The sequence below is a fragment of the Peromyscus maniculatus genome, chromosome 10, assembly GCF_049852395.1.
Source record: "Peromyscus maniculatus bairdii isolate BWxNUB_F1_BW_parent chromosome 10, HU_Pman_BW_mat_3.1, whole genome shotgun sequence".
Lineage (NCBI taxonomy): Eukaryota > Metazoa > Chordata > Mammalia > Rodentia > Cricetidae > Peromyscus > Peromyscus maniculatus.
Window position 1 is genome coordinate 92,231,934 of NC_134861.1, and position 15,822 is coordinate 92,247,755.

The 15,822-nt window shown below is 45.7% G+C and overlaps 1 protein-coding gene across 1 annotated transcript in view; it reads right to left on the reverse strand.

The window, feature by feature from the left end:
* Window positions 1-11,068, reverse strand: part of Rasgef1b (RasGEF domain family member 1B) — a 521,256-nt gene extending 510,188 nt beyond the window's left edge. Inside the window, exon 1 of the mRNA XM_042257673.2 lies at window positions 10,957-11,068. Within this exon, the coding sequence (XP_042113607.1) occupies window positions 10,957-11,025 (69 nt within the window). The 5' untranslated portion in view covers window positions 11,026-11,068. The remainder of the gene's footprint in view (window positions 1-10,956) is intronic.
* Window positions 11,069-15,822: the final 4,754 nt, after the last annotated feature.

Here is a 15,822-nt window from a genome sequence, read left to right on the forward strand (position 1 = left end):
TTCCTAAAAGATAGAAAACACTTTTTATACCTTTATTTTTATTAGTGTTCACAAATTGTACAAAGGAATGCCTTCCACAGTGACATTTTCGTGTGTGTGTGTGTGTGTGTGTGTGTGTGTGTGTGTGTGTGTGTGTAAAACGTACTTGGATCACATGTACCTCTCTCTCATTAACTTTCCTGTCCCTTCTCTCCCCCTGACTACATTTTCCAAATCCTCATCCTTTTATCTTAGTGAGTTTTTAAAGGTCAAGAATACACATATAAGAACACAAGGTTTGCTTTTGGAATCTGACTTATTTTGTTTAACACAGTGGCCTCCAGTTCTATCCATTTTCCCCCAAAGAGCATGAGCCCAGCTCTTCTTTGTGGCTAAAAAGCTCTCTGGCGTATATATACCATATTTTCTTTATCCACTCATCCATTGGTGGGCTGATTCCATACCTTGGTTCCAGTGAAGAGTGCCATAATAAACACTGATCTGCTGTTATCTCTAGGGTCTGCCAGCTTTGAATCCTCATGGTATATACCAAGAATGCTATAGCTGGATCACACGGGAATTATATTTTTAGTCTTGGAGGACTGAGCATGCTTATTTCTACAGTGCCCACATTCTTTCCCACATTCTACCCACGGTGTATAAGGGTTTCTGTTGTTCCACAAAGTCCTGGTCAATGTTTGTTATCATTTATTCCCTTCATACTAGTCTTTGTGACCAGAGTGAGAAGGATGCTCTGGAGTTTTTCTCTACATCTCCCTGACAGCTAAGGTGCTGAGCATTTTTCAGGTTCATATTGGACAGCTGAACTTTTAAGAATTGCCTTTTGCCTGTCTTTATTTGATTGTTCTTTTAGTGTTCAATTTTTTCTTTAGCTCTTTGCATATAATAGCTATGAGTCTTTTATTGGATGAAGAGCTAACACAAAGATTCTCTGCTACTTTTAGGTAGGTTTAGGCAACACATTTTAATATGCATGGGATTTAGTTTAAATGAACGTGGAGAATAGGTTCATTGCGCAAAAATGATGTCTTTGGAGGGTATATTTCACCAAAACCCTTCCTGAAGCCCACTGAGATAACAGAATTACAAAGAACAATTGTGTGCATATGATTGCAAAAACAGTTACCTTCTCACACCCACGGTCCACTATTGCATCAGCCCCACCCCCACTTCCATCTTGAGGACATCAGGTTCTTTCCAAGTACCCCAGTGTGTCCTCTGGGGGAAAACGGGGTCATGTGCGTTCCTGAGACAACCCATGCAGGCCAGGGTCAGCAAATGCTACTTTGTAGGTGAGACTGTGAATTAGTGTGTAGCTCCTCCCACAATGGTCATTTCCTACTTTCCTGATACATAGTGGAATTCTACTCATCTGTAAGGACAAATGAAGTTTTCAAGTAATAGGTGGAATTAGAGAATTTATACTATACAGAATGAGGCAACCCAGACCCAGAAAGACAAACATATGTTCTGTCTTATATATGGATCCTAGTTCCAAATCTTTAGATTTGTGAATTTACTTGAAGGAGCCACTTCTAAAAGGAAAATGGAGTGTTGGGCCAGCCAGGCCCCCTGCCTGTCTGTGAGATGATTTGGTAAGCTATTACCTCCTCCTCTGCTTGTGTCCCTCAATGTGCTTCCCCAGGTAGGATAGAGTGGATGGAGTATAACATCCAACATTGTAAGAAACTAAAAAGAAATGAAGTGCTTTCTCCCCACTAAGGTCAGATTTAAATTCCAGTGACTGTTAGGAGCCCATTCAAGCCTGCAGCCTTCCCAGGAGATCTAAATCATGGTAGATGAATTTATAATCATTCCAAAGTGAGTAGCATCATTCTGGAAAAAGATATCTCCATAAGGCAAAACCATGGGCTCTCAAGGCGGCCTGGAATTCAGGCTGTCAGCACAATTAAATCACATCAAGGCACTGACTCAGAAATACAATGGTGTAGTTAGCCATCTACCCACTGGATTTAGACGTCCTGGCTCCAGCTGTAAACTGTAACTGCTGCATCTTTCCTCCTCTGCCTTTCAAACAGAAGCATCCTTATTCATACCGCCACTAACAGTTCCTTCGGCAGCAAGTCCCTGCATGCCCTGGGTGGCCAGTGGGAGCCTTGGGTGTCTGTTCTCTTCATTACACTATCAGAAATAGCAATTCACATTTGGATAACGCTTCATGAGTCACAACAGAGTTTCACATGTAAAACCACACCGGGGCCTGCATCACTTCTGTGAGTGAAGCAAATCAAACACTGACACTTTCATGTCCCGGTCACGGAAATGGACAGAGGGGTGGGCATTCCTTCCGGCAGGCAGCCTGTGAGCAGGCCAGCTGCTCCTGGAACCACAGCCTGGGGGTTCCTGCTGCCTGCTCTTTGCAGTTCAAAGCTCTGTGGCTCTCACTCTAGACACCCTCACCTGACTTCCAGTCAAGCTCAAATACGGGCAATGAAAGCAAACCCCCATGCATCCTGGCACCACACCGAGTTTCCAGGGAAGTCAGGCATCATTACTGCCTCTGTCCCGCTGGGGACATAATAGGGAAGCCCACTGAGCAACTGTTCTTTGGAGTAAATTACTTCTGGAGTAATCTAATCTGACTTCCTCCGATCAGAATTCTTCACCAACAGCACGGAAAATAAGAGTCTGATGAATAAAACCTTGACTTTACTGCATGGATTTGCTCCACTTGAGTTACACTGAGGGTACATGTTTGCAAAGCAACTGAAAAATAAAAGCACTCTGGATTTAATTATATCGCAATCTATGGCTGAATTTCACTTAAGTGGCATTTATAATTGGCACGTTTTTCAAGTTCTGTCTCTGCCACAGTCGTGTCTAAAAGTACATTATCGTCATTTATACATCCGCAGCCTAAGTTAGCTGCAATATGTGTCCCATAGATTGGAGGGCAAGTCACGAAAAGACATGGCTGTCACATTTCCATGAAATAAAATTAAATATATCTAGAAATAAATTGGTTCCTAGATCCTGCTCAAACAGAATATGGGAGGTTTTCAAAATTAAATAAGCACTGATTGAATACCTCTTTTTGCTCAGCACCATGGAGGATTCAGAAACACACACACACACACACACACACACACACACACACACACAAACATACACACACAATGTTCTAGAACAACCAAAGCAGAGAGGTAACTTAGGCCATAAAGGTTTACATTAAAAATTACAGTTAGTGTTATACACGTCAACTGCCATTTTAATTAATCCTCCTAACAATCAATAGGACAGATATTATTGTCATCCCGTGGTTATAGGAAACAAAATGGAGGCACAAAGCAAAGACATATTTAATTAAAGGAACTTAGATAAGATGTGAGAGCCTGCGTGCTCAGAGCCTCTCTGCTATGTGTGGGATAGTCTATAAAGAGCTGACTCCCTGCTGCGGCTCCGAAGATTGAACAGGGTCCAGTTCGGGAGAGAGGAACGATTACACAGGTAAATCAGAGGGTAGCAGGTCCCATGAACCAAAACACAGAAGCAAGAATTTATACCTGACATGGAAGGATGCTGAGGAAAAGGAAAATCAGGAAGAGAACTGGACTAGGCAGCGAGAGACACCCAATAGAAGACCTTAGAAACAGCCTAGAAGAGCCTGAAGGCTAGAACAGTAAGGGGAAAGTGAGGGAGAGAAGGCACAGTGGTGTGCACACACTGGGGTACACACACTGGGGTACGCACACTGGGGTACGCACACCACATCTTCAGGACTGAGGAGAGGGGAGACTTGAAAGGCAAAACCATCAGTGACTCGCTGTGAAGTCGCCCAGAGACCCACTCCTTCTTTACAGCAGGTCCTCAAAATGTTTGTCAGTGAATGAATGACCTCAATGAATGAATGAATCTTAAAGATATAAACCCAAGGGAGAATGAACAGGGCATCACTGGCAGGTTGTCCACAGAAGAAAGGGAGAAAAGAGAAACAAATGGGACACCCCAGTACACCCTAAAAGAAGAGAGGAGATGGGACTGGACGGCATGGACTTGGAAAGCAGAACTGAGTCTCAGGTGGGCACAGGGGGCATGATGTAGCCTCCATTTTAGTTTCAAAATATAGGTTTGGAAGGAACCACTAATGAATGACAGGCATCTGGAGAAAGAGTCATAGCCTGCATTTAAAATGCACCAAAGGTGGGAAGCACAGTCCTTATTCATCACAAATTCAAAACAAAAAATTAAAGTTGCCATTTGTTACTCTAAGGCAACCGTATGTAGGTAGAAGTTTCCTAGCATGAATATCACTGGCTACTGGACCTGTTACATTTGGTCAAGGATGAGTAAAGAAGTCCCTAATGTACAAGGAGACTCCCAAACACGGTTGTAACTCACCATTTGAGAAGGATTTCTATATAGGATAATGAATAAAGGGCTGAACAAAAGGGTGCATTAGGAGTTTAGCTCTCAGCCCCTGCTCCCGGGACTTGCCGCCAGCACTGGCCATTTGGCAGCTAGGAAACACCAGCCTTTCCCTATCAAAATACAAAGGAGAGGGAAAAAACATCTAACAGTTTCTCAGCAAGAAGCCATTAGACAGATGTAATCATAATAGGACCAAACATTCCTATAAATAAAATGTGCGCATTTAGGACCGCATGCGGCGTCTAAAAGCAGCTGCACAAAGGTAAGGAGAGTTGCCCCTGCCTACACAATGGCTCAGACGTGGTAGCAATTCAATTGGCCTTGAGGTACAAATTGTGAATTTATGGGACAAACCCAGTATCCATTAGCTTAGGATTCAAATGATCCTCATAGAAAGCCCAGCTGTGGCAATGGGAGCTGTTATTCTCAGGGTAAACTCCTCTCCCATGGCCAGGCGCCCACGGCCAATCACAGAACCTACAGCCAGGCTTGTTGGAGTCAGGTGCGTCAGAAACAGCCTGACCAGTGGTTGATTTGTTGTTGTTGTTGTTGTTGTTGTTGTTTTTTCAGATGCTTGAAACCCAGTTGAATGATCAAGTAGATCAATCAGGTGGTACAGGGCTCTTTTTAACAGACAAAAAAGAGTTCAGCTCTCCATTATAATGTGCAAAGTAATTTAACAGAAATGAGAGGGAGAAGGAGCCCGGAGAGCTGGCAGTAGAATTTTCTTAGAGAAGGGAAGGAGTTTACAAAAACACAAAACTGGAAAGATCCACAAAAATGTGACCTTGCTATGAACACATGATAGGAGAGAAATAAATGGAAATTCGGGCATACTGTTTAATATATATATATATATATATATATATATATATATATATATATATATATATATATATATATATAGTCATGAAATATGCACAGGGTAAGGATGCAAAAACTTCTACCCAAACACGTGGCAATGTGGAAAGCAGGATATATCAAACGTAGTTTGGTGAGTTAGTTATTTGAAGCCCTAGAAACATTTTTACCTCAAGAATAATGTTACTCTTGGTGACTGGCTTCCCAGGATAGAACATTAGAAACTCATATTGATAGTGTAATAATGTATACATATAGTGCAGGGATAATTGGGTAATACAAATTGTTTTGTAAAAATAGAATCTTATCATTCATTATCCTATATAGAAATCCTTTTCAAGTTATGAGTTACAGCCCATGAAATCAATTTAGTCAGTCTTTACCAGTTTGTCTTTTAATGGAACGGAAGAAAGGGGACACAAGGATCAGAGTGCATCTCACAGTATGAGGAAAGCCATTGTTCTCAGAACTTAGTTTCAGGGTCACAGTTATAAAAAAAAAAAAAAAAACTGTGTGCAAAGCAAAGCAGCTTTCTCACCGTGAGTTACAGTCAAAACAGCTAGGACAAAGATAGTATTTAATAATGCTGAATGAATGATTGGTTGAATGAGTTGATAAACACATGGAAAATGAATAATAAGATGCTCGTCATGGACCTCTCAGCCACAACCTGGAGACTTGTGACGGGGAAGTTTACTGTCTCTAGCATTTTTACACTGAAGCAGTGAAGTCAGAGAGCTGGCCAGCTACAGTTCCCTGTGTGTGGGTCTCTTGACCTGTGATGTGATCTCTGGTGAGGTAGAAACTGTAAAGAAGGGGACAGGAGCAAGAGTTTCCCAAAGTGTGTGGGTTCTGGGGAGAAGAGGGGCATAGAAAGACACCACGGTCTGATCTTTTCTATGAAAATACATATAAATTTCATATGAACTTACTGGCACAGAAAATTATGACCCCATAGGGTTGGAAGATCAATTGGAGCAGACACTTATTTGATGCAAAAATATGTAAAACATTATGCTAAGTGCAACGGAAGGGAAAAATGCATCATTCCTGATATTGAAGAGACACAACATAAGATCAATAAATTGTGTGGACTGAGCACCATTTTAAGTACTTTATGGGAATTAATTCATTTAACCCTTGGTTCCTTGCCTTAAGTGCTGTAAACACACACACACACACACACACACACACACTGTTCAATAGAATATTATCCAGGAAGTAGATCTGGAGATGATATTGGGGTGGAATGTTAAGGACAGATGAAACTCCAACAATGAATATTAGAGGAAGATAATCTCAAGTGTCAAAACAGCCTGAAGGTGTCAGGACACGCAGGAAAGGGAAGCACATTAAAACTGCTAGAGGACAAAGAACGTAACAGAAGGAAGGGGAGACAGGACGAGGACACCAAAGTGTACTCATCGTATGGAGAAAACCCATGTGCCTCACTGAATCTGTTGTATAGAGTGGTAAACCACAAAGGAATTTATGACAATTAAATGATCACCACTTTGAGTTGAGCTATTAGCAACATGATTTGGTATATAACACGAAAGACAGAGTGGATGAGAGAAACATCAGAGGCCACGAAACCACGTAAGTCTATGCAAGTGTCTGTCAAGCACTGTGGCAAACAACCCGGGATTTTTTTCCTAGACTAGATCTTTAGCAGGTGGATGACATTGAACAAATCATAGAGTCACTCTGAGCCTTGGTTTTCTTGTTCATAAAACAGCAATAACTATACCACTTACTTCATAGCATTTTTGGAGAAATAAGGAAGGTCATTGTTTTCTACAGTGAATACAAGCTAATGAAAAATTTCCCTCCAAAATGGAGACAACAGGACACAGGAAAACACTCTACGAACAGCAGCTACCTCTAAAGGACCACCACAATTGAACTTGAGTCATCCCTAAAACAATTTCTCAGGGGTCAATCAGCCTTTGGACATCTCTGGGGGCAAGTTAGAGTTCATGTCATACCAACGGAGACATGGTGAGGACCGGGAGAGACTTTCCTCTCTGGAAAACTGTGTCTGGGAATGGAGGGGGACAGCAAAAGCCAAAACAAGCTGTGAGTTGCTCTTCTCGTTGCTGTGACTAAATACTCAAGGAAAGCAACTTTGGGGAGGGTTTATTTTGTCTCATGTAGACCATCATGCTGAGACAGTCATGGTAGCAGCGGCGTGGGGCAGCTGGACACATTTCCCTGAGTCAGGAAGCAGAGAATGCTGCTCAGCTTTTCTTCTTCTTACTCACCCTGGGACCCCCGCCTGTGGGCTGGTGCTGCCCATATTTAAGATGGGCCTTCCTACCTCCACTGACTCAGTCTAGAAAATCCCTCACAGCCCTCATATGCCCAGAGCTGTCCTAGGGGGCTCTAGATCCTGTCAAGCTGACAGTTGATATGAACCATCACTTAAGCCAACTCCAATAACCAAGTAGCCACAGTTGGATGAGACGAAGTGAACTTTGAGATAATGAAATCATCCTCACGTTAGCATGCATTATGACAGTGACCTTAAGTAAATTATTTATACCCTCTAACGATCTCGATTTTCTCATCTGTAAAATGTGATTGATAACATCTATGTCATGAGACTATTAGCACAGCTGAGATCATGTGTAATATGTCCTTAGAATAATGTGATGATATCAGATAGCCACTATGTATTATGCATAGATGAAAAATCAAGCTGTCCTTGCACTTAGGCAGCAATACTAGTAGAGACAAAGATCTGGAACATACAGATGCTATCTGACCCATGGCAATTCTAGAGACCACACCCATGAAAGAACTGAACCTCCCTTTCATATGGAGTCAGATGTGCTCTCCCAACATAGGTGACTCCTTAAAGATTGTCCACTGGATTAGGTAAGGATGACAGGCACTAAGAATGAAGCGACACTGTGCAGGGGGGGGAGGAGGGAGAGCAACATCGCCTCCGGATGAATTATTCTCCCACCGTGTCTTAGAACATGGACTCCATCACTAAGGTCACAATGAAAGCCAGACTGGGCTATACACAGGGAGCATGGTTATGTCATAAATCAAAGGGGACAGAAAGAATGCCAGGAACGAACACACACACACACACACACACACACACTCCTGTCCCCTCTTAGGACTAGAAACATCTGTATGTATGCCTCTGGCCTACCTTTCTAGGTATCAGAATACAAAGAAAACTCGATGTTTCTATAAACGGTCCACCTGAGTGTGGCACAAACACTCCAAAACAGCCCAGTGCTCAGGCTGGTCCTGAAGTCAACTTGCAATCCTTACTTTTTTCCTAGACATTTTTTAATTGTTCCCAAAGATGCAGGTTTTGTTTTGTTTTACAAATACCCACATTTTACTAAGACCACAGAGAGGTAATAAAATGGCCATTAAGACACTCTGGTGGCAATGTGCCTGGATCTTTTCTGCCCTTGGCCTCTGAGGGTGGTGCAGACCGGCAGGCATACACTGGAGTTCTTTTACAATCACGTTTGACACTTTACCCATGACTCTTTTGTTTTTTATTAACCACAACCTGTCGCCTCTCCTTTATCAAACTGCGGATTCCTAAGAGGTCCTGGACTTCATCAATCTTCAAACCTACTTGGCCACATTCTTACCCAAATGAAACCAAAGGCTGTTTATTGGGATGGTTTCCACCTCCTCTTTAGATTTCCCCCAAAACTAAAGGGAACCTTCAGTGTTAGCATAGTTGGTGTTTGGGGGATTAAATGCTGCCCACATTTTTTTAGTACCATAGCACTTTCAAGAAATGAATATTCAGAGAGGCTTATTTCTCTTCCACATTTCTCTCCATCCCAGATGGAGTAAGCCACATCACACCCTTCCACTCAGCAGCAACAGTGTTCGTCTGAAAGGTATCCACAAAGCCCATTCCCGCACCCGTTCATCTCCTCGGGCACAGACAGTCCCAAAGGTAGGAAATCTCTCCAGTGGCACTGATGAAATCTGACACCTGATCCACATGTTAGGCTGATTCGGCCAACAGTAACTCAACCCTTTGTAGAGAGAGGTTGAGAGGAGATGCTGAAGGTATTCCTACCTCTAGATGGGTGGGGAACACCACAAAGCAAGACCTAAAGAGTTACCAAGGACTGAGGGACGTCTCCTTCCCCTGGAACTTCTCAAGGACAAAATAGCCACTCTTGTTTAAAAACAGCAATCATCTAAATGTGTGTGAGAGAGACTAGTTTTGGAGGTCAGCTCCTCTCTACAATAACTGGGAACCCAACGTTCTGAAAAGTCAAGGTGAGGCACCTGTGGACCGGAGGAAAGCACGGGCAGGAGCAGGTACCCAAAAGGCAATGCATATACCGAAACTTCTTGGTGGAGGCTTCTGGAATTTTATAACAAAAACCCCAGCCTAAGTGAAGAGAAAATGAAAGGGAACAGCAATTTTAAAGGAACTCCAGAATGGCCTCCTAGTCATCTGGCTGCCTAATGTGCCATGGAGAAGATACTGAGGAGCGAAGGCTAAGGCCACAGCAAGCCTGGAAAACCTTCCCTTCATCCGTTAGGTTTCAGCTTTCGCCTGTGCGGGCATTTCCACCTGCGTTTCCTAAGCTCCTCCTCACACTCACCGTTGGGATCTCCCTATCACGTAGCAGAGTATGGATTGGACAGTTTGAGCTCTAAAATCACAGGGAATGGTTCCACGTGATCTCAGAAGAAAACTCAGGATTGCAAAAGGTGAAGGGGGGTGGGGTGGGGTCAACAACCAGCTGAGGAAGACTTTGGAACCGGAAGGAGTTTCTGGCTGAAGGACACTCAAGACTGTTTCTCCATCAGCCTGGAAACGGCTGACAGCGAGGGGCCGAGGCTTCCAGGAGGGTTTGAGACCCATACAGGTGACAAGACTAGCTGACAGAGGTCCTGGCTTGCTTGTCGGGCAGTCTGCAGGAGAGGGCAGGAGCGATGGAGACAAAAGGCACTCTGTACTGCCTATGGAGTGTGAAGGGTCACGCAGCACGGAACTGTCCCTACTAAGTGGCCCAGATGGGTCTCATATAAAACGCTGATGCCACCATTTCCCCCAGGAGGATGAGCAAGCCAGCCAGCCAACTCCTATTAAGCATGCTTGCAGCAGGGTCACCGCCACCACCAGCAGGTGTGAGCCATTAGGTGTAGCTGCCTTCAGAAGGCGCGATTTGGCTAATCCCATCCCCTCCCACTCCCCATCCCCAGTGTATCTCACACCAGAGGAAACGAGTTAACTTACAAGGAGTTTACGCCTCGCTGGGGTTGGGGGAAGGGAGTGGTGAGAGCATGCAGGAAGGTAGGAACCTTTTGAAATGAAAGATTGCTTTCCGTTAATAATTTAGAAAAGCCAAGGTAGGTAGGCAGCGGCAGGATGAGCGAGAGACAGCTCATTTTCGAATGTGCCTGGCATGTTAGGCAAGGGGCAACTCGCCTAACCCGCGGTTCGCCAACGTGTTCACCTGTCAACTAGAGAAGAGAAAAACAAACGCGCAGAGAGAGGGCTGGGGAGACCAGGAATTCAGGCTCGCGGGCTTCCATCTCCCCCTCACCACCCTCCCCAGCCCCGCCCCAGAAGTCCTTCAGGTGAGACGCACTTGCCAAATGGTGGGGACCCTAGCGGTGGGCCAGGGGTGCTCACCACCGCCGGCCGACAGACCGACCGACCGACCGCAGCCCCTGCAGGACACACCCTCTACCTACCTCCAGCATGGGAGAGGCGCCCTTGCTCGGCAGCGTGCAGCCCAGGAGCGCCGCGAGAAACTTTGCCATATACGAGCAGGGAGGCCGGGTCCCCCTGGCGCTCGCCGCCTCCGTCCTCGCCCTGCGCCCGAGCTGGGCTGGGCAGGGCGGACCGAAGCTCCCGGACCCGGGCGGGGGGCGGGGATCCGCCCCGCCAAGGCTGTCCGGTCGGGGGTGTCGGGGCCTGCCGGGAGCTCTGGGCTGCCGCTCCGGAGGTGCCCGGGTGAGAGGAGCAGACAGCCGCGGGCGCCCCAGCCTCGGCGCCGCGGGAGCCCGGCTGCGCTAGCCGGTCCTGCTGAATGTCACCAGCGCCGTAGTAAAGGGAAGGGCCCCGCCGAGGGGGAGGCGGGAGGGCCAACGGCGCACGACCCGCGGCGGCTGCCCGGGCAAGGGCGGCGGGCACAGCGCGGCGGCGGCGACGCAGCGACAGGCCGGCCCGCCCCTGGGCAGTGATGCAGGCGATGCCCCAGCTCCGCTGAGAGCGTGTGGCGAAGGCGGGAGGGGCTGCCCACCGGAGTCGCCCCGGCGACCCACTTCCCTAGTTTCTGCCTGATTTGTGGCAACGCAGGTGGGAGAGGAGGGGGGTCTAGGTCCGCTGGCACTTGGCGAGTTCCCAGGACAAAACGCAAGCTGCCCACAAGGGCTCCCCACCAGCCAGCGCCAGCCCCACCCTTCCAGTGGGGAAGGAGAAGGTTCCAAGCCCAGAAGAAGAACCCCACGGCTGTCACATGTGAACCCCCGACGCTGGTGGGACCCGCACAAATAAGGCCCCAAAGGGGAGTGGGTGACTTTGTGGGTGATCCCGGGATGGGCATGGATGGAACCTGGACGCCGCGACACACCTGTTCTTCCAAGAACCATGCCTGGAAGGTTCCTCTTGGAGACTCCAGACACAGGGCCAGCATGACGCTTGAATTTTACTGCTCAGGGCTGTAACTCCCACTTGGTGTACTATGGGTGACCTGTGGAGCTTGTTTAAAATGAGGAGTCCCAAGCTGCAGTTAAGTCTGGGGCGACCTCAGGATCTGATTCTTTAACTAGGTACTCCCAAACTCTCCCGCAGATGGTGTTAGGCTGCGTTTGAAAAACACTGCCCAACTGTGCCAAAGCCAGAGGTTCAGAAAACACAACAAGAGACCCCAGAAAAAAGCGTTAAGTCCCCCGATTTTATATACAAAGTATGAGAGCGGAGAGTCTTCATTACCCAAGTCATACTCGGGACACTCAGGGCACACAGCTGTGTACTGTGTGTGCAACTGTACAAGGCTGTAAGTGCTTGTTGGGGGTGGGGGCTAGAAAATGGGTGCTTGAATGGGTGACGGTGAAATGGGAGGCTAGATTTCCCATAATGCACTGGTGCAGCAAACACGACTTCAGGGAGTGTCTTAGGGTTTCCATTGCTGTGAACAGGCACCATGACCATGGCAACTCTTATAAAGAAAAGGGGTGGCTTTAGTACAGTTTCCGAGATTCAGTCCATTATCATCATGACCGTGACGGTCCCGTGCAGGCTGATGTGGTGATGGAGCTGAGACATCTTACATCTTGCAGCAACAGGAAGTTGATGGACAGTCACACTGAGGGAAGCTTGAGCAAAAGAGACCTCAAAGCCTATGCCCGCAGTGACACACTTCCTCCAACAAGGCCACACCTCCTAATAGTGCCACTCCCTTTGGGGGCCATTTTCGTTCAAACTACCACGTTCCACTTCCTGGGCCCCAAAGGCCTGAAGCCACATCATAATGTAAACATGCATTCAGTCCAAGTTCCCCATAGTCTTTAACAGTCCCAAATTTGTTTCAAAGTCCAAAGTCTCTTCTGAGACCAGTGGCAATCTCTTAACTGTAATCCCTCTGTAAAAATGAAAATCAAAAAGCAGATCACATATTTACAACATGTAATGGCACAAGATATACCTTACCATTCTAAAACACAGGGAAGGGAGCACAGCAAGGAAATACTGGACAAAAGAAAGACTGAACACCAGCTGGGCAAACTCCAAACTCTGCAGCTCCACGTCTGATGTCAAAACGCTCTTCAGATCTCCAACTCTGTTCAGCTTTGTTGACTGCAACACACTTCTTTCTCTTGGGATGGGTCTACTTCCCTGTTAGCAACTCTCCTTGGCAGGTATCCCATGACTCTAGCATCTCCAACATCTTAGGTTCTCCAGGACAATCCAGGCTTCAACTTCACAGCTTCACGCATTGGCCTCTCTATTAGGCCTCCATTCAGGGACACCCCAGACACATGCCTGGCCTCAGTGACTTTATTCTATAACTCCTTTTTTTCTATTCTTAACTCTAAATCCAGAATCATAAGGCCAAAGCTGCCAAGTTCTGCTGCTTACTGGGGCTGGAACATGGGCCCCTTATTCAATCACATCTTCACCAACTTTCTGTTTTTGTTACCTTCACTGCCTAAGCTTGGCTGTCCTTGAACTTGCTGTGTAGCCCAGGCTGGCCTCAAACTCAGAAATCCTCCTGCCTCTGCCTTCCCAGTGCTGGGATTAAAGGCATGCCCCACCACACCTGGCTCTAAGCTTTTCTTTAGTTCCTTTTCACAAGTTGGAAACTTAGCTGGTTGGGATCTTGCCCTGAGGGCACCACTCCCTTTATTCCATTTCTTAATCCCTTTATCTTCTTGAACACAGGATTTAGCTCCATTCTACTTCCTGGTGCTCTTTTTCTCCTCAAAACTTACATTTTGTAATTTACACTGCTCAGCTTGCTCCTTTTCATTATAAATCTTCATTAGAGTTACCACTAATATCCACACAACAGAGTCTATACTAGGCTGTTTTGAGATTTCTTCTGCCAATGGAATTGATGCAAAACTCTCCACTTTAGTCTCAGGCAGACTCCTCAGACAAGGGCAAAAGGCAGCCACTTTCTTCACCAAAATATCACAAGAACAATCTCTAGGCACCATACTAAAATTCTTCTCCTCTGGAACCTCTTGAGTGAGCCCCCAATAGTTCAAATAACTCTTAGCAACTCTGTCTTCCATGATCACTAGTATGGTCCATTAAGCAGTGCTTAAAGCATTCCACTGCTTTCACAACCCAAAGCACCAAAGTCTATGTTACTCCAAACAAAAATGTGGTCAAGCTTATCATAGCAATATCCCAGTCCTTATGTATTGCTGTGAAGAGACACTATAACCATGGCAACTCTTAAAAATGAAAACATTTCATTGAGGTGCTCCCTTACCGTTTCAGAGGTCCAGTGCATTATCATCATGGTGGGAAGAAGCATGGTGGCATGTAGGCAGATGTAGGCAGTTGCTTCTTGACTCAGAAGCAACAGGAAGTCAAATGAGTCACTGGATAGTATCTTGAGCATAGGAAACCTCAAAGCCTGTACCCACAGTGACACACTCCAACAAAGCCACACCTCCTAATAGTGCCACTCCCTACGAGCTTATGGGGACCAGTTACATTCCAACTACCACAGGCAGAAAGGAAAGGTATCATTCTAATACCATACCACTACTTCTCAAACTCGTTCAGTCAAGTACCTTTCACCATAAAAAGCTGATCAAGAACATAGTTCATTTTAAACCTAGTTTATCTTATAGTTTTCCTATAAATAAATGTATTTTTAAAAACCTATGACATATTCCAAATGCCTGTGCTTCTTCTCATCACTTTTCCATCTTCTAACAGCAACTGCGCTAAGTCCTTCCAAGATTCAAAGCTGTCTGGCTTCGTCTTTTGCCAACAGCCAGAGAAAACGTTTGAATTTAAGGAGCTTGTACGGTGACATCAACCCTAGAGCCTTCCTATCTTGCAGTCAACCCCTTAAGCATTGCCGTTACAGCTCATGCAATGTTAACTCAACCACAGAAATAACACCAGAGGTGAAAGGTCACAGGAAGTGTGCAGACCCCTCTTACCATAGGCTTATTTTAAGGAATAAATAGAGGATATACTTAACATGGCTTTGTTTTGTCATACCTATAAAAAGAACTTAAAGATTGGCTTTTATTTTTTATTTTTAGTTTTTTAGTTTTTTCTACACGGCTACACTCTATTTTAAAAGTGAGAAACAGATAATAAAAAAAAATGCTCAAGACCACATAGAAGGTTAATATCAAAGTCTGCAATACATCTAGGATGGCTGCAATCATGGGTATTTGGACATTGCTCCCTATTACACCATTGAAAGCTGAGCACCAGGACAGAGGATAGATAACAGTCATTTGGAGGAGTGAGACCTGAGACAGACGGTGGCAATAAGAGGTGGCAATAAGCAGACAGAATGTCACAGTAGCTTGCCATACACTAGTAGTTGACAGTTTGAACAGAGTACTAAATCCTAACTGAAATAAGAAACCAACGGGCCTTGGTGGCTTCTCCACCTGTATGTCCCCTTGTGTCCTAGACTCATTTCTCCCAGGAGCTCTCCTCCTTGACATCTTGCATCTGTAGCATCAGGAAGAAATAAACACATCTGAAAGGCGGGTATGTGCTGACCCAGCGTGGACAGCATGAGCATTATGCAGGGCCACACCCTGGTTAGAGTCACTACCGTGTCTGTTTCCTACTGTCACTGGTGGAGCAAGGACAGGGACCCAGGACCAAAAAGAGGAAGGAGTTAAAGAAGAGAGAGATGAAGGAAGAAAGGGAGAGAGGGAGCTAGAAAGGAAGAAGAAAGAAGGAAAGGGGAGGGAGGGGGAGGAAGAGAAGGGAGGAAGGACTGAAAGCAGGGAGAGGGAATAATTGCATCTGTACCTCTTCTCCTTTGAAGGCAGACAGCAGGAGCATTCCCTAGAGAGTTGTTCTTATTTTAATCCAGTGTTTCACCTTTTAGCATTGAGCCTAAG